Genomic DNA, 19821 nt, shown 5'->3' with positions numbered 1-19821 from the left:
AGAAGTTCACCGGGTACTGCGTTTCCGTCAAAAGCCATGGATGAAAAGCTACATCGACAAAAACACGAAATTGCGCAAGAAAGCAAAAAATGATTTTGAGAAAGACTTTTTCAAATTGATGAACAATTCGGTATTTGGCAAGACGATGGAAAATGTAAGACATCGAATTGACGGCCACCTCCTAAGGGACGAACAAGACGCCGCCAAATACAAAAAATTAACGTATAAACCGAATTATAAATCGACGGTGCCATTTGGGGACTGTGAGCTTTCGTTTGTGGAGATGTACCGAACCAAAACAAAATTAAATAAGCCAATCTATTGCGGTGTAAGTATTCTCGATATCTCAAAAACGTTGATGTATGATTTCTACTACAACGAACTAAAATCAACTTTTGGTGAAAAAGTAAATTTACTTTATACGGACACTGATTCTCTATTAGTTCAAATCGAGCAAAGCTCTGACGATTTAACTGGTTACCTAAACGAAAAGCGCCATTTGTTTGACTTTAGTAATTATCCACCGGGTCATCCGCTTTACAGCGTCAAAAATAAAAAAGTCATAGGCAAAATGAAAGACGAGTTTGGCGGTAAAACAATTTTAGAAGCCGTTTGTATCAGACCAAAAATGTATTCGATCTTAACTACCGATCAAAAGCGAGCGTCAGCGAGCTACGAAGCGAGCAAAGCGAGCTACGAGGAAAGCGAGTACTTTTCTTTAAAGAAGGCGAAAGGGGTCTCCAAGGTAGTAACCGAGAAACGATTGACCCACGAGATGTATAAAAGATGCCTATTTGAAAGGGTTTCTCATTTCAATAAACAACAACTATTTAGATCGGATAAACATCGGGTGTTCACCATTTCACAAAATAAACTTAGTTTGTCGCCGTTGGACACAAAGCGTTACATATTGCCGAACGGAATCGATACGTTGGCTTACGGGCATAAGCGAGCTACGAGCTAATCAACAGCGAAGCGAGCAACGAGCGGAGCGAGTATTACTCCGGTAATTCGGTATCCTCGGGCACGACCTGAAGTTCCTCTTTGACGAAACTCCTATTCGGGCCGTTTAATAGGTAGTACAATGTTGGGCCCGTTTTGACTCTCTTGCCTTTCACCCGTTTAAATTGACTGGTGCGCTTTTCAATTTGGTAGACGTCCACGGACCATATCGGATCTGTTGCCCTTCTGACGGTGCCGCCCTCTTGCTCACCCGGGTAATAGAGGTACCTGACGACTGCGTCTGGAGGAAGTTCTCTTTGGGTAGTTCTTACAGGTGTACTCGGTTCTTGTTTCACTCGCTTTGATTTTATAGCTTCTGCAGGAACGGCATCTATTAACCGCGTTTTTTCCTCGTTTAACGATTTCACGACCTGAGGCAAACGTTCCACCCATTCCACGTTACGCACACCCACGTTTAACATTTCTTGAGCGTATTGGTGGCCAAATAACCTTTCGGCTAAAGTACGGTTAAACCTTTCTACAATTCCTTGAGATCTGTGTACCCCAGGTTCACCCACTTGAATTTGTACTTTATTTTTTGTCATTAACTTTTTAAACTCGCCTTTGAATTCAGATCCCGAGTCTACCATTACGAATTTGGGCCATGTCAGAGGTGATCGCGAATAAATCTTCTTTATTACTTCACTCACTTGTTCGGCGGTTTTACTGGTCAACGGTTCTGCCTCTTTATATCGCGAACCCACGTCTACCACGGTTAAAGCGTACTTAAACGTTTTCCTTTTAACTCGGTCCCAGGGTAAATAAAGTATGTCCATTTGATGCGCGTAATTAGGTTCAACCGATTCTGATTGCAACATTGTAGGTCTGGGTACGTAATGTGGTGCGGGTAAGTATATTTGCCAAACGGCCTGCTTTTTTAGCCACTTCCTAATAACCGATTTGTCTGCACCGGTCTTTTCGTGTAGACGATCGACAGCACTTTCTCCTCGCCAGTAACCCTGTGGACTGTAAAATAGTTTTTTAAAAGTTTGGTCCATTTTAAAAATACTAGTTTTTAAAGTTAAGCGTATGAGCTACGACCGAAGGGAGTACCGGTAAGCTAGTAACCCGACTATCGCAGTTCCACCTAAAATCCAAACCAACTCGCGGGTTTTTTGGTCTTCAGAAGGCTCGTAAAAATCGGACAATGTAGGTTCTGGCGGTAACGGAATAATACTCTTACCGGTCAATTCTGAATAAGCTCGTAGGGCTTCGTCCACGTTTACAAATGTTTGCTGACTCGCGCGTTCTTGTCGCATTCGTTCGTTCAAAAAGTCTAGCATGTGTACGCGTTTTTGTTCCCACTCTTGTTTTGCTTGCGCCAGTTGCTCTAACGCGAGGTCGTGACGCTTTCGTTCTTCGTCGACTTTACTTTTTGATAAACTGCTAAATAAAAAATTAGATCCCGTAAATGCCAAGGCGTTTACTATCGCTCCTCCAACCATCATTAAAGCACTAGCCATTTTAAAATAAGGTTACTATTATATAAAAGTAAGATGTACACCAAAAAGCTTAACCCTAGTCGCAGACTTAAAGTTCCTCGCGCGATCAAAGGAGAGCGGCGCGAAGTCACCATTACGCACAACCCGAGTACCGTAGACGCGGGCCACACGTTAAACGTAAAATTCCCGGCCCTAGGCACCGATGACGTCATTGTACCCGGTACTGCAAAGTTGGCTTTTAAACTCGACCTCGACGGCGCCTCGGACGACAACAGGACGGTTTATAACAACGTAGCGAGAAACCTGGTGTCGGAAATAAATATAAGTCTCCAGGGAAACAAGATCGTAAGTTACCGAGACGCGGACGTATTTCACAATTTTAAGGACAATTGGTTACCCCCGTCGCAGACCAAAAATATGGCGTATTTTGGACTAGAGAAAGAAAACGTAGCCAAGATACGTCTAGGGGCTGACGACGCTAATGCTGCCGCAAACGACGGTAAAGACAAGGCAATTGCCGACGCTTTTAAAAACAGGTACGCGATTCCACTAGACACGCCTATGTTGACGGACCATACCCCATTCTATCCTTCGTGGTTTAAAGAGCCTCTAACGTACCAACTAACTTTTAACGGGCACGACAAAGTGGTCAACTCGTCAGATACCGCCGCAGAATATCAAATTTCCGATCTGACCTTGGAATACGAAGTCGTCACCAATCGAGACCTGGCGCAAACCTTGAGAAATAAGAAGACGATGTATTATCTATTCGACCGTATTCACTCGTGGAAGAAGCAAGCGGTAAACAAGAGTGATACGCTATGGAATATAAGCATAGACCAGAGTATTAAAAGTCTAAAAGGAATTTTGATCCTGTTTAAAGACCCGACGACCCGCAACCCGCAAAAATTTTATAATCCACACATTACAAAGATGATTGTGACGGTTGAAGGTAGACCTAATCAATTGTACTCACAGGGTTTGTTTGAGCACCAACACTGGAACGAAGTTACAAAGTATTTCGGAGACTCGGATAAAGAATTGGCTAGAGGGGTCGTCTCGGACTTATCTTTGTTGGGAGTAGATATGGCCGACTACCTAAAAGACAAGTACGGTCTATGGCTCGACTTCAGAAGTTCTGACGACAACAGCGCCCACGGATCGGGCAGACCTCTCGGTGGAGGAGGAGACATATCTATACAGATGGAACGAACGGCCGAGACCGCGGGACCGTTGACGATGTACGTATTCCTGGTGATGGACTCTCAACTCACGGTGGAAGACGGGAACTTTAAAAATCTTGTTTATTAAAAATGAACGAGCGAGTGGAACGAGCGAACTATGAGCGAAGCGAGAACGAGCGAGCGACTGGAAGGAGCGAGAACGAAATGTTTAAGAATCCCCACTGCGCCTTAATCGTGGGCAAGACGGGGTCGGGTAAGACTAACTGGATCTTAAATCTGTTAGAGACCGAGTATAGGTTTACGTTTGAAGCTATCGTCATTATATGCCCAACGCTTTTTAAGAATAAAACTTATTTAGAACGACTGTGGGTGTACACCGATGAAAATGTCTATCTTTGTGACCTGGATCGAGAAAGACTAGAATTAAATGAGGCGATAGAACTTTATCAGAGAGTATTCGATGGTGTAAATACATTATTTATTATCGACGATTGTGCAGCCGATCAGTTTATTAAGTATCGTAAGAAGTCTAAGAGTGGTTCAGTTTGCGCGTTGTCGAAAATGGCGTTCTCGGGTAGACATTACCTTCACAGCTGCTGGCTTCTAACGCAAAAGTACAATTCAGTTTTAAAAGATTTTCGCGAGAATACTGCTTGGACAGCAATTTTTCACTGTAAGGACCGTGGTTCGTTTGATCAGTGTCTGGACGAGAACGACATTGTACCGGATGAAAAGAGAGGGGAAATTAAAAGGCATCTACGCACCGTGAGATTTAGTAAGTTGGTGTTAAATACCGAAGCGCCGGTTCATTTCTTTGTTCATTAAAAATGAGATAATGTATGAACGAATGTAATCTAATTTAAATGGAGAGTAAAATTTGTAAAAGATGTCGTAAGTTAAAAGCGCTGGAATTTTTTAAAATTACAGATGGCGGTAAGCTTTGCTCAGGGTGTATTAGTTGTAACGCCGCTGCTAAAGTTTCTAATAATAGGCATAAATGTGAACACAACAGAAGAAGATCTCGTTGCATCGAGTGTGGTGGCTCAGGGATTTGTCCTCATGGAAGAGAAAAATATCGTTGTGTTGATTGCCACGGGAACGGCATTTGCAAGCACGGAAGAGAAAAATATTATTGCATTGAATGTGGTGGAAAAGGCATATGCCCTCACGAAAAACAGAGAGAACATTGCAAGATTTGTACTGGTCCAATCAAAGTAACTATACGAAATTGGATTCGTAGCGCTCGACATTCAGATAAGAAAAACGATCGATTTAATCCCGAGAAATTTATCGACACAGATTTCTGCAGCGGGTTAATTGAAGATTACCCCCGCTGTTTTTATCCAGATTGTGAAGTCGAAATGCAGTTCTCAGAGAAAAGAGACGATTTAGGCACAATTGAAAGATTAGACAACAAAGTTGGACATATCAAATCAAATTGTGTGCTTTGCTGTTTAAAATGTAACTTAGCTAAAAAGTCGAATAATCTTGAGATCGAGTATTCGCATCACCATTATTGTGAAGCTAGTTAATTTTGTTATAATTGGACTACGTCAGCTCAGTTGTAACTAAATAATAGCTTTGTTATAATACGTTTTAGCTAGTTATTTATTTGTTTTACTTTGTTGATTAACTAGTTACTAATTACTTACCCTTTGCTTGAGCATAGCTAATTCAGCTGTGCTATAATAAAATTTAATTTAGTTATAGTAAATAGATAACAATGCTACAATACGTTCAACTAGTTATTCAATTAGTTATTGCGGTTAACCTGACCTACTACACCTACGAGTATATACGACTAAAGTATACTTACAACAAATTTAAAGAGTACTTATTATTAAAATGGACGACATAAAAAGCATATTCACTGAATCAAAAAGCGAAGCAATCAGCTCAACCTCAAACGTAAAAGACCGCCTTTGCGCGATAGCTGCCTCGGGCGAAAGTAAGAAGTACCTCGGAAAAGAATACACGATAAAAGAGATCGAAGCCATGTCACCAAAAGAACAAGAAAAATTATTCAATTTGTACGAAGTTAAGTTTGGCAAAGAAATCGTTAAAACTCTCGGTCACTCGATTTTAAGTTTGTACTCTCGCTTACTAGGAATAGCTACCCCGATCGATCTACTCGGATTCAACGTCAACTTAAAATCAGAGGAAGCGCTGACTAAAGATCTCAACGACGACCCGATCATCAGTCAAACGATGGGTCATTTACTTACAGAGGTCTGTTACAAGTATGGTGTGTACCTGTCTCCACTTACAGCTATGTTGATTACCACTAAACATCTAGAATTCAACAAAAGTTCTATTATTATAAAAGAAGATGACAACAGATCAAACGAATCAGCAACAGGAAACGGAAGTGAGCCAGCAACAAAGTCAACCGGAGAAAGTAGTTAAGTCAGTTACTATCACCAAAAGTAAAAATCCGAAGCGTGTAGAACAAGGTAAGAAGTTGGCCGAACATAACAAAAAGATGAAGCAACAACTCGTTAAGATGAAATTAGCGGACAAAGAAAAAGAATCTAGCTTTACCCAAACGGCCTTTGAAAACAGAAGCTTGATACTCGGTGGATTGGGTATCGCTGGTGTTGTGGTTCTCTACTTAATTTGGAAAAATAAGTCGACCAGTTCACAACAAATTAGCGTTCAACCAAAGCAAGAAGCTAGTATTCCCAAACAAGAACCGGATTTAGATATGGAATAAATACTCCCTTTGGTCGTAGCTCGCTTTGCTCGCTTTATTTAAAAATTCTTTATATATAAATATGAGTAACGCTAAATCAATCGACGTAAACGGAATCGCCAATACGGTTTATCATGGCGCAGTTGTTTCAGGAATCTCACTCGGATACGCCATGCTGTCGAGTAAGCTATTTAAAATTAAACCACCGGATTTCAATAAGTTGTCCGCCGAAGATGCATTAAAATTAACCGCTTTGTCCAGCGGCGCATTGGCTACCCAAGGTTGGTTGGTGGCGCAGGGTATCCTACCCGCGAGCCTGCCAACCGCTTAAAAACTTATTATTATAAAAGAAATGGCAGAAGGAGGATACGACGAGGACATACCTCTATCAGATAAAAATCAAGATCAAGATCAAAACGAGCTCGACCAAGATTTTGTAAACGATAACTTATTTCCAGATCGACAAGAAACGTCCTTTATAGAAGGAGAAGAAGAGCCAGAAGATACCTTTAATACTATTGACCAAACTGTAAAATCAACAATAACGATGGTTAAACCAGAATTGGAAATAAGCCCCCGACCCGGCTCTGGCCCAGAGGTAACTAATCCAAAAGTCGATGAATTTTACAAAAATTACCGTGACATGGGTAGAACGGACATACCGCATAAACTCAATCACAAATTATTTACATATCGAAAAAATAAAGGACTATTTTTCAAAGGTGTCGAAATATGGGCAACAAGGGAAGTACTATTAACTAGCAAAAAGAAGGGGGAGGTTGGTCGATTTGTAACTCTCGATACGATCGCCGAACACGCGAGGGAAGCTGGGTATTCTGGGACTGGCTTTGTTCAAAATATTTTAGGATTTGAAAATTACGGTAAAAAGATTAAACAAGCACAATCAAAATTAAACGCCATTCAAACCGGGACCATTCCAATGGAAGCTCTTCCCAAAACAGCCGACCAAGTTAGTAACATCGTAGAAGAGCTCACCCAAGATACAAACGTTCAAACAGAAGGATTAAACTATAGAGAGCTCTTAGGATTAGACAAAGAATTGCAAACTATTAGAGGACAGATACGATTAAACGAAGCTAGAATTACAGAAATTCAAGAAGAAATAAGTAGACTCGAGACTTCTGAAGATTCGGGTCGTTTACGTGAATTAAACGATCAACTCGAAGGACTACAAGCTCAAAGAGACATATTAAACGGTAAACTCAAAAGTCAAATATCGCGAGTTAAAGATTTAATTAATTACGCTTTACATTCGGATGACACACTGGGTGATAAGATTCGAACGATATTTAGAGAACAAGGTGTCACAATCGTGAGCATTTTAACGGCTATTGGTTTAGCTGTGAGCACCGTCGTTAGTAGTATAGTGGCCAGCGTCAGAGCTGTTGGAACGCCTAAACCTGAACCCGCACCTAAACCAACGCCAGCTCCTCCTTCCAAGGGCGGGGTCACCGATTGGATTAAACGTCAATTACAAAATTTAGCCAACGTATTAAAGAAACTCGGGTTGAGTGCCTTAGGAGCTTTGCCCGGGATCATCGGTAGCATTTTGAGTTGGATTTTTAACGTGGCGAGTAAAGCGGTTGGATGGGTGGCAGAACACGTTTGGACCTTGTTCGTGGGCGCGGGTGTTTTGCTTTTGACGTACGTACAAAAGAATGGGTAAAAAGGAAAAAAAATATTCCTTCCTAGATTTAGGAGGGAATATTCTCTTTTGCTCTAATTCAAAACGTTCTCGCTTCGCTCATACTCCGCTTCGCTTCGTTTAAGTGAAAACCTTGTATAATATAAACCCGACAACACCCACTGCAACGGCTCCGATGGTCAAGGACAATTTCTCTTCGTTGTGTGCGTCTAAAGGCTTACTTAAAACTGGCTTTACAATTGGCTTCCTCGGTAACACTTCTGGTTCTGGTAATTCCTCTTCTTCATAGTACTCGTACTCATTCCGTTATTCAAACTCGGTACGTATCCAGTCTTCATATCCTCAGTCGCGACTTGTAAGTTATTGTTATACCCCTCAAACATACCGATGCGTAAGTCCATGTCCGAGGGTACCAGATACAAACCCGGGGCAACTACGAAGTTTAAAGGCGTTTTTGCGTATTGTAGCGAATCTTGATATTGGTCAATCGACTGTTCCAAATCGGGACCCGAATTAATTAAAGATTCTACGATCGTAATAAATTGCCGTCGCGCGTCTAGTCCGGTGCCGGTGGCCAAAACGCTGGTCTTGGTCTGAGCCTGTGCCCCGAGTAACGCGTAGACGTAAGCTCGAATTGATTCGTTTACCTTGGTGATTCCCACGTCCGTCAACCTAGACTTTTTAGGAACGAAGTCCCACCAGGCCAGAGTAACCGCGTCCGACTGTGAAATCCAGGTAACTGTGTATGTGCTCGCGTGACCGGAGCCTTTAGGTGGCTTCGCCCATCCAAATCCCATGTAAGTAGATCCCGCATATTTACCGTTGGTCACGTGTAAGTCGTGCGTGTCGTAGTTTTTGCCCGGAACAGGTACGTATCCATTGTTGTAATAAAAAGCTGTCCCTAATCCGTTCGACAAAGTGTCTCTCGTTTGTTTATACGATTTATTCGGGTCTACTCCGTATAAAAGACACGTGTCGGTAAACTTCCGATTGTCGTAATTATTGTGTAACGCGTCAAATACGTCGTCGCTCGGAATGGGCATCACGCAGTCATAAAATATTTTTCGTACGGTGTAATACACGTGAAAGTTAAATAAAGCCGAGACGTATGGATTGGGGTCAGACAGCAGATCAAAACCCACACCGCAGGCCGTCGTCGCGCAATAGACCGCAAAATTAAATTGATTTTGGTAAAACGATATCGACTCGGCAGACCAGCGATTGACCGCTTCATCCGTGGTTACTTTCGGTAATTTATACGCGTGCGTTAAATTTGGAAACTCGGCTGTAAATGAATTGTCTTCGTTTACTAAAATATTTAGACTACTAAAATTGCCTCCCATTTATTTTAAAAGAATTTTAAAAAGGAGGAGCCGTTGGGTAGACCAAGTTTTTATAAGCGGGTGGATTCTCTTCGTACCCAACCGACTTTGTAAAACTTATTCGCCAAGTTTTTTCATAAGATCTTTTTTTAAAACCGCCGCCCGTTCGTTGGCTAGCGCTTCTGCTCTTTCGTTGACTTGACGTTCAAATTCTTGCTCGCTTTGCGAGCTGTGAGCTTTAGTTTCTTCCAATTTTGTAGACGTACGCGATCTGATCTTTTCTTTCATCTCGTTGAACTTTTTCAGCTCGGATAAAATAAGGACAAATTCTTCCTGGGATATGTCACCGTCTTCAATCGCGTGAGATACGTATTCCTCGATGGTGTTTAATTTAGCGTCTGCCAACATTCTAATTTGGTCATGTTTTTTAGTTTTGTGGGTGAGTCTACGGGAGGCGTACTTTAGAATCGCGTAAGCACCAAATGCACCGATAGCGATTCCTTCCATCACGAGTCCGACGGGACCGGTAATGACACCCAAGATGGCGGGAATACCTACTGCTGCCGATGTGGCGCCCAGTGCTTCCACGCCGTACTCCACGTATCCGAGCGCTGTTAAAAGTCGTTTGATCTTTTTGTAGCAAGCTTCCCTCGCGTCGCGTTCTCTTTGGATTTGGGATTTAATTTCTTCGATCTTTCTTAGCCTGTAAACCTTTGTCTCCACTTGTTCAACCGAGTTTAAAGTCAACTCCGAGTGTTTACTTAAATCTGGGTATATCATCTTATTACTTTTATAATTACGCGTTTTAAAAAATGTCTAACTCGATTAAAATTTTGCCGATGTTATTCAAGAGCTCACCTCTGTCATTTTTAACAGAAAAAGTCAATTCACTAATGTTCCTGTCGATTAACTTTTTAGCCGTTTCACAGTGATTACGGGTGCTAGGCTCGGTAGCTATCACGTCTAGCAAGTCTAAAGCCCGCCCGTTATAAAAGTTATCAAATGTATTTAATTGTTTGCAATGAATAAACGCGAGTTTCAAGGGGTTTAAATCGTAATTGCCTTCGTAAATGACGTTGGGTAAAAGTTTTATTTTGGGTAAGTTTAATAGCTTGGACACTTCTTTATTTAGTCGCAACTTGAGATTGGGGTCCGTAATGGCCAAAGTCACCCGTTTAGATTCCGAGTGAACCTTAAAAGAAACGCCCGGTATCGAGTTTAACAAAAAGTGAAACCAGTCTATGCCGTAATAACCGGGGGATACCACGATGCTTCCTCTTTGACCCTCGGGTAATTGTTCGGATGAGCTTTGCGAATGAAGTCTGTCGTATATAGGTTCAGTTAGCCCCGTCAAAAACAGTCTTTTAGTTAATTCTCTTCTAGGTCTCCTGGGGGAGCTGGTGGTGGTGGTAGGTCGAGTTGGGGGATTCCCTTCGTATATTTCATCTAAAGCTTGTCTTTGCCCCTCGAGCAGTGAAGCTGATTTGATTTTTTTATCGTCGAGATCAAAAGCTAAACGAACTCTCGTTTCTGATGGTTGTCTTTGGTTTAACTGATCTTCTAAAGCTGCGATTTCTTGGTTTAGCTGCTCAATTTCATCAGCGATTATTCTGATTTCTTCCGCTAACTCGACTCTTTTATTTGCTTCGATCAATCTGTTTTTAGCTGTTTGTACTAATTCTGGATTGGGGGATGAATCCGTTCTTTCCACTGAGGGCATACCGGGTGGTCGTTCGCCAAGTACCCCCGCTGGCCTACCGTCCAAGTTTGTATCCCACTCAATTTCGGTGGCGTTTGTTACGTTAAAATATCCAGCTTCAAACTGAATATTCTTTACTCGGACTACTTTGTCGCCTTTGGTGTTGTTGATCTCGTTTTTCAATCTAAACGTCTGCGGGTTCTCGGTCAAGTTAAAAGTGTGCGTCTCCATTTTTAAATTAAACTATTTTTAAACTTCTCGAGGGCGTTTTTCCAGTGCTTGTCCGAGACTTGAAAAAGGTCTTTAACTTCAGATTCGATTTCCCCAGTGACGTCTTGATAACACACCGCGATTAAAGCCTTCAAAGGTTTACCTCTAGAGATATTACCATTTAAAACTTGGTTCAACTTATATTCTATTTCACCCGCTTCGCCGTTTTGAAAACAAATGTTAAATTTTTGTAAGGTTTTTCTCGATTTTGGCGGCGGTGGTTTCTTCCAAACGTGATGATTAAAGTACCGATCTCCCACGTCTGCGGCTCCGAACGAAGAAACCCACCCACAAATTTGGCTGCAATGTTTACACGCGTATCTTTCACCCGTTTCAACTATTTGGTGGTTACAAGGTAGCCTAGGTTGTACATTTCTCGTTGTCCCAATTATGTGTACTTCCTTTAGATTCAGCAAATGGCAAAGTTCCGCATCAGTCATTTTATATGAGGGTTTATTTATTTAAAGTACAAAAAAAAAATTTAACCCCGGTTATATCAACCGGGGTTAAATTGACTTTCACTGGTTTTGCTCTTAATCAAACGCGTCCAAAAGGTAAGGTTTTTCTTCAACCGTTAGCATAGCCGATATGACTCGATATCTAACACTCGCGCCACAAGAAAGTGAACCGTGGGCGCCGTAGTAAATATCTTTAGGAGAGATCAAAGAGATCGCTTGGCATTTCTTATTAGCAAAAAGAGAGCGATCAATTTCTTTAAACGATTTATCCACCAAAGAGGCATCATAGGCAATCTTAACGTACATCCTACTTTTATCGGTATAAGCCGGCTTAACTAAATAATTGATTTGATCGGGTATGTCATCTAGTTTTTGAGACACCTTAAAAGAGTTACGCGTAATCACGGGGAGATCTTCCAGGATATCATCTGTTAATTTTTCAAAATAATTATAAAATGCTTCATTTATACATAACAGCAGCGATTCAGTATCGGGAGACACTTGATAACAAATTTGATCTTGGCCAGTAGGTTCCTTAGTGCCATATTTGTAAACCGGGTTGATACCGTAACAAGGGTCTTCAAGCCTAATCAACAATCGTTTCTGTTGACCCTCGTGAGAATAGAGAATCTTAGAAGAATTCTTTGCAGGTCTTAAAATGACTAAATTTTCAGAGTCAAAGGGGCCGTAGGTAATTTTTGGGTTTTTGTTGCCGGCATTTAGACGTTCGTGGTCATTTGAGACGATATACATTTGAGTTGACATGTTCTATTTATATATAGGTTTTTTAAATTTTTTATCATTTTTATTCGGGCGGGATTTCTGTCACGAGTTGTTTAGCCAGCCGGGGTCAAAAGTTGAGTGGAAATCCCCGGCGCTAGTCACGAGTTGTTTAGTCAGCGAGCGAGCGAGCGGCGCCGAGGCCAAAAGGTGAGTGGAAATTCCCTGGTTTTTTGGGTCGATGTACTACCCAAGGGCTTTGATCAAAAACTGGGGTTTCACGACAATTCCGGCATTTTCTCATTTTTTCCCATTTTCCCCCACCAAAATTGTTTCGACGATTTTTTGGGTCGATGTACTACCCAAGGGCTTTGAGCAAAAACCGGGCAAAAAGGGGCGTGTGATCCAGAATCGGCTCTTCTCTACTACTCTTCGATTAAATTTCTGATGTGGTGGTTACACGTATGTTGGTAAACATTACTGTTTGTCTTATCGTAAATAAAGCCATTTTCTAATTAATTAATCAATATATGCAATGCGTAAATTTGATCAATTTGCATAAATAATCATTCGTGTTTTTTAACAGTTCAGCACCAATTATTGGGATTGTTGAGGATCAATGCCACATGTACGTGTACGGTATACTCCTAATGTATTTGACACACCCTGTACTCCTCAGAAACTACAGGTGAAAGTTCAATTAAGTGAAAATGATTTGCATATTAATTACCTTTAATTTGAGAAAAAATTGGAACAAGACAACCTTAAGGAATTCCGCAAATATTTGCAGTAAGTAAAGAGAGTTGTGGATTTTTACAGCCCTTTGGGTGCAATGCCAACTGTCACTTTCATATCACAGAGCTTTGACTCCTATCACACCTATGATTTTAGTTTTAGTATACTAACAAATTCAATGATTGTTCTGTTTAGATGTAGCTGTGCAGTTCAAGGACGAGTCCATTCTTGATGTGGGTTTGAACTGGGAAGCTTGGTCCATCCTGAGCGAAGTGCCTCCTGTAGATACTAGACACCAGCTTCCTTGGCATATGGCCCAATATCTAAAAAGTACACACAAAATAATAAGATCAAATATATAGTGTCTGCCATTAAACAAAAGTATAGATTATTTGTATGATTTATCATTAAAGGAAAAGAACAGGCAACAATTTAAAGGTTATTCTGTATAACGATACTGATCACTATTGTTCTAGGCATGTTTCAAAAGTAGTCCTAAAAGTAGGAAAGTGTCCATAAATAACATGAAGTAAGTTACTTAGAAAGTTGCGTTCTGCTAAAATTCTGTTCAGAATTGCAAAATGATTGGGTAACTTTAAAGAGAAGATTTTTCGAGATAGGCCTAGCAAACATTATTTTGGAGTGACAAGTATTTTTTTATGATCAACCTTAAATTGGTGTAGATCGACCGGAAAGTCCAAACAAAATCTCTAAGTTTACAAATTGGCTTTGCTTTCTTTGATTACATTTTTTCCTCATACTTCGATAAATAAACCCCATTGAACAATGTCAAAGACACGTTAACGCGGTGTTCACTTCATGACGTGAACACCTGAACAGTTTATCACAAAATAGAAACCACCACATGAGATGAGTTTACCGAGCACATATTCGTACAATGTCATTTTTTAACTAAAAAAAAACCCATTACCAAAAGATTGGGAAACTTTTTACTCTTTAAGAATGGTATTAGTGATTAATTTTGATGAGCTTATGATAAAAGGACTCGAAATATACGACGGTGATGATTCACGTTTACAAATTTCTTGAACTAGTCGGGCACCCAGACTCCCATTATTATATGTGGGGGCGCTGTCGAGTGGTACGCAGTCTAGATTTAACGTGAACGATTTCTCCGTGCAAACTGCTCAAACGTGGTCCGGAACAAATACATTTCCGGACGCTGTTACTTGGCCAATATGCTTAAAAACTCGTAATCAACAACTAATATAAATATATTTTATACTCACGATGTCACAAAACATAAGATTGTAAACTTCAAGGAGAGACATGGCGTTGAAATGTTGGTTGTGAGGTAGCTTCTCAACCACTGGGCCGATTTCGATGTGACAAACACACAAGGAACATGAATCCTTCCACTTTCGGAAAAGACCGGAGGGGTTCGGGTAGCTTTCAAAACACGCTCCGGATTAGCAACGAAACCCGAATGTCAATCCGATCAAAACCGAAGCACGTGCAACCACGCGTGCCGTGCGAGCTTGCATGATCGACGCTGTGACCACTGTGCGGCCAATGGTCACCCCGGGCGTGCTTCCGCGAGGAATTTATTCACTTTTCTCACGAAGTATTTGGTTTTTTGCGCTTATTTTTCGGGGGTCAATAGTTGAGATATTTATTTCTGCCATCCTAAAATTTGAAGGTAAATGGATTTAGGGAACGTTAGATATGGGTGTTAAAAGTTTGTCATGTTTTTGTTTTTGCATGGGTTTCATGTCACTTTCTGTGTGTGTGTGTGCCCGTGCGCATGTGCGGGCATCCGGTCAACGGGTTTGGTGACGCCCCTGAATTGCCTCATTTTTATACCTTTCAACTACCGAAAATAATCTTTTTAAGTTTGGCTGCATCAAAATTGTGTAATGAGTACAATATGTTAGTTGTGAATGTCATATATGACAAAATTTTGATGAGGCTCGAGAATTTTGACAAAAAATGCATGACGTTCGAGAATGCAGAAAATGCTGTCATGATATAGCCTAAAGTATAGGCCTAGTGCATGAAAATTCCATACACGATGTTCATTTTGCCGCTTATTTTGGAGATATCCCCGCTGAAAATTACATAAAAATCAACAACTCAGAACATTTTTTTCATCATGAGTCGTATTTTATGTCTCGGATGTCATTTTTTTATGAACGTCATTCGTTATGATTAATTTTCTTTTGAGAAACCTTGGTACGAAGAGAAAAATCCCAGAGCATTGCCATTCCATGGAGGGGCTCATGAATATCAATTGAAAAAGAGGGTGCACTATCTGGATTGATGTCAAAGATCAAACGGCCCACAATGCAGCGAAACATTTCTCTAACCATGCTAACGCAGTGTTTTAGCTAGGATTTGAAAAGTGGGAGTGCTAAATGAAAAACAGGGAGTGCAATCTTGAGTCCAAAATTTGTGACTTACAGCAGGGATCCAGGGCCTGTGTAAGGGTCCTGGAAGTTATGCCTGTTTGAGATGCTCTCTGGTGGTCTCTGAGGAATTTCTGACATTTTTTCTGAGAGTTTAGCCTTTTCGAACAAAAAAATAACAGCTTTTAGAAAAAAATTGTAAAACTGTGTGCAATTGTTGTTTTATATAATATGATGAAACAGCCCTGCAACAAAGAAGTGAATGACAAACACCTTTGAACAGATTTCTCATAACCACTTCATTTTGTTTTTAAAAAATGGTGTGCAGGTAATAATGCAGGTCAGTACTTGACAAACGTTTTTCTCCCTTCTTGTTTGCAATACCGTTCATACAGATTATTATGTGATTTGCAAACAAAAATAAATAAGGATATAAAATGAATCCCAGTATTCTTACATACATGTGTCCTTCAGCAATTTGGCTAAGAACAAGCGAATTGAGTACAAGACTCGACTTCAATGTTGATAACAAAACACATGTCGTACATGCATAGTGCGTATACATGCACACTATACACGCATCCATGTACACCACAGGCAGGCCACGTGCTCGCGCTTTCTTGTGCATGAGTCTGAACATGGCATCGGAAGAGTTCAACCATATTTTCCATCGTTAAGGTAGAAGAACCTAAACAAGCTTTATGCTGATTATTGACAATATCAAAGATTGCGTGTAGGCCAGCCCTTGCCTTTGAGAAGAAATTCTGTTAGTTTTTGTTTCATTCTGGATGATATAGTGAACATGCAGCACAAGCCCCGAAACGGTTATATGTCAACCTTCTCCCTATGGATTACCTTGTGCGAGAGTGGGCGCAATATGGTGGCTAACGATTGCCATGGGAATGAGGTTGATTACATGTACGATCGTTTGCTGGTGAACAAGTATGGCTCCGTGTATTTAATTTGTTACAGGTTCATAGATACTGTGCTTTAGTTCACTATTTGTAAGTAAGGGAACCCGCCTGCCGGCGTTGAAACATTCGAACCAAATGTCCGAACCGTAGTCCCAGCGTACATGTACTTTACTGCAGCATATTTTCTATGTTGGACTTGTTTGATGGGGCCGGGAAAAAGCATAGAAAAAGCCTGAATTTTATCTCAGATTTTATTTTCACAATTTTTTGGATCTAGATTACACAAGACTCAAATTAAGTAGTGCACGCTTGATTTGCACTGCGAGGCCGTGCTTGAAAAATGAGCCGTGATTTCACAAAACTGGCCATGCAAAACACGGCTGCATGGCTCGCTAGCTAAAACGCTGCTCTAACGTCACTTAAAGATAATGATGGAAGCTGTACAATCTCCATGATCAGTATTTTGGACTGTGGTTTTTGGAAACGTACATGTACTTGAAGAAAATGTGATCAGTCCAGTTGTAAAACGATGGTTTGGGGGTGCTTTTTTACACTTTTTTAAAGCTTGTGTTGTACATCGATTCTGATTTTATTGGCTGTTTTTTGCAGTCTATTTTTTTGACAGAATCAAATGACATTCGTGACTGCTGGCTTTGGGATCCAAGTAATTGTGAGAGGTACTTTTTAATTTCGTGATTGTGGTTTTAATATGTGTAACTATTATCACCTTTCACCACATATAAATCTGTGTAAAATAACCGCGGGGATTATCACTCTTCGGTAAATTTTATTGGCTAGGATTTCAACAGGTTTTTCATGTTCGTCAAAAATGCTGACGTTTGAGACTTTAATTAAGTAATTTCAATTAAGTTGAAAGATGGACACAGTCATCATTGTTCCATATATCAGCCATGACTTCCCTCATTACATTAGACATTGAAAATTAATTCACTGCTGTTCACTTCAGGAAAAATGAACCCCCAAAGTTGAAAATTATCTAATGGTCCATAACCTGCCATGTTTAAGCTCTGACTGGAACCAACGAAACCAAAGTCTAAGCTGAATCCACTTGTTTCGAAAATGCCCTCAGGTAGCTCTGTGCGTTGTGCGCACATGTGGCAAATTTGGATCGTTCTTATGCCACATAGCTAGGTACACACAGCACGCGAAAATATAACTTCATCCACTGCGCTACTAATTCGGGGTAATAAGTACACAGATCTTTTTTTAAATTCTTTAATACTTTATTATATATAGTACATTTTGCAACGGTGCAATGGACTACCAGTTTTATTAGATCAGCTGGTCCGCAGAATTCTCTACTGGCCAGTGGACTACCGTTGATTTCAACCCCTTTGCTTCCAGACAAACCTCTGAAGTGAAGCCTACATGTATGGAAGCACTCCATTAAGCACTCCATTGGCAGTCACATGACTGCATGGCTCTGTTGGAAGAAATTGTAAGGCCAAACAGGGTCCCTGTTGCTTGCTACATGTACATGGATACAGAGTCAGGTCACATTGAGAAAGGAGCAATACACAAGTACATGAATTATTGAAAAAATTGTCGAGATTGTTTGAATCCACATAAGTCTCAGGTGTACGTTAAACAGGTCAGGCTGTATTAAGTACTTGATTTGACATTCCCTTTTCTTTTAACAGGTATGACTGGTACCAGACTGATTCCAGTGTAGTCATCACACTGATGATCAAAAATGCCAAGAAAGAAGATGTACAAGTTGATTACACAGAAAGAGCAGTAAGTAAAACTGAGTATTTTACCACTGTGTGGCCAAAATTTGTCAGCTTAGATTACATGCATTGTGGGATAGTTGTCTAAATATCTGTATAGAGTACATGAGACATTGAAAGCCTGCAGATATAGATAGGTTCTTGAAACAATTTCTCCGAGGTTCTTCATCACTGTGTAAGTCACAGATGCCACTTTTCCAATTTTAATCGGAAATCCGACTTTTTGGTATTTTTTCTCCCAAATCCGATTTTTTTTACATTTCCCCCTTCAATGTTTTTAAAATTGACAGAATTAAATAAAGAAGAAAAGACTGGAAGCAAATCTATGATGCACGTGTATCCTGCGACACGCGACTGGGTATTTAATCTTGAGCGTAGTCGGCAGTATAGAGTGCTTACGTCAGTCATTGTGGCGCGAAATACGAAGGACAGCGTTGAGTGGTGTTGTCAGTGACTGGAAATACGTTGAAATATTGACCTTTAACGGGTACTAGCTCAATGCATGCTCATGCCTCATGTGCGATGCATGAACATACACAACGAACGTACATTATACTGTACGTTGGATGATCAACACGCATAGATCGACTTCATGCTCGAGGGCCAACAAAATGCAGCATCTAATTGTCAACAGAAACGAGGATCTTCAAGACATTGAAAGATATGTCAAGGATAAATTTCAGTGGAGATGGCTCGAAGAAAAGGATAACAATCAGAGTGTGAAATTACGGTTGGACATCGGACATTTTTCCAACTCCGAGCACTTATTGTGTTTGTCCGAACAAAATAAAAAAATGCTCGGACAAATTGTCTGACCAACATGTCAATAACAGCTCTTAAAATATCAACACAGTATTTGGGATTATGGCATCCGATTTATTATTAGTTTTGTGTTAGAATTACGCCCAAGACATTAATCAGGCTGATCGCTCATCACCTGTCACCTAGCGCCACGCACAGACATGAAATCGCCCTTACAATTCTTTGCGTGCTGTCCCACTGTGAAAACACGTGCGCGAAACTCTATCCATTAAACGTAGCTGCTCTGGTTCCCGCTGCGCCGCACCCATGAAAAAGAATGCGTCATGCAAATGTAGCAATCAGTACCAGTCTGTACTGTACTTGTACTGAATGTGCTGTACATAACCACTCTTCATCAGCTGTACGTTTCAGGCCGGAAAGATATCGATTGCTATGTTGCAAGAAGTTTTCAGCAAGTTAATTCACAGAACTTGGTCTCTTATTTATGTATGTATTTTCTGTGTTCGTGAGAAATTTGAGGTTGTTCTGCTCACTTTAGTGCCCGCTGGTCTAGATGCATCACGCATGCTTACCACGCGATACACGGACACTGTTGGCCAGTTTGCCGTCATGAATGCCTGAAGTGTTCATAATTTTCTTATGAATTGCTGTATTTAGACATTTTTCCATAGATTTTCAAGATGTATTTTTGCGTTGGGGAGCTGTTAATTATATATAACAGGTTTTGCCCTTACCCAACGTATATTAATAAGCACTGTATGCTCAGTGCTTGTCCGAGAGCTTGCGAAAAAAAGGGTTTTTTGAAAATAGTTCGCGGTACCCGCTGCTTCATTTGACT

The 19821-nt window shown here is 40.7% G+C and overlaps 1 protein-coding gene across 2 annotated transcripts in view; it reads left to right on the top strand.

Annotated features, from left to right (window-relative positions):
- Positions 1–19821, top strand: part of sugt1 (SGT1 homolog, MIS12 kinetochore complex assembly cochaperone) — a 28907-nt gene that overhangs the window by 4520 nt on the left and 4566 nt on the right. For both annotated transcript variants that reach the window (XM_087132451.1, XM_022252384.2), the window contains exon 2: positions 18132–18228. In XM_087132451.1, the coding sequence (XP_086988577.1) occupies positions 18132–18228 (97 nt within the window). The remainder of the gene's footprint in view (positions 1–18131; positions 18229–19821) is intronic.

This window comes from Acanthaster planci, linkage group LG02 (assembly GCF_054643075.1).
Source record: "Acanthaster planci isolate LZ-2023a linkage group LG02, COTS_SCS, whole genome shotgun sequence".
NCBI classification, from domain to species: Eukaryota; Metazoa; Echinodermata; class Asteroidea; order Valvatida; family Acanthasteridae; genus Acanthaster; species Acanthaster planci.
This window is presented reverse-complemented; position numbering and strand designations above follow the sequence as displayed.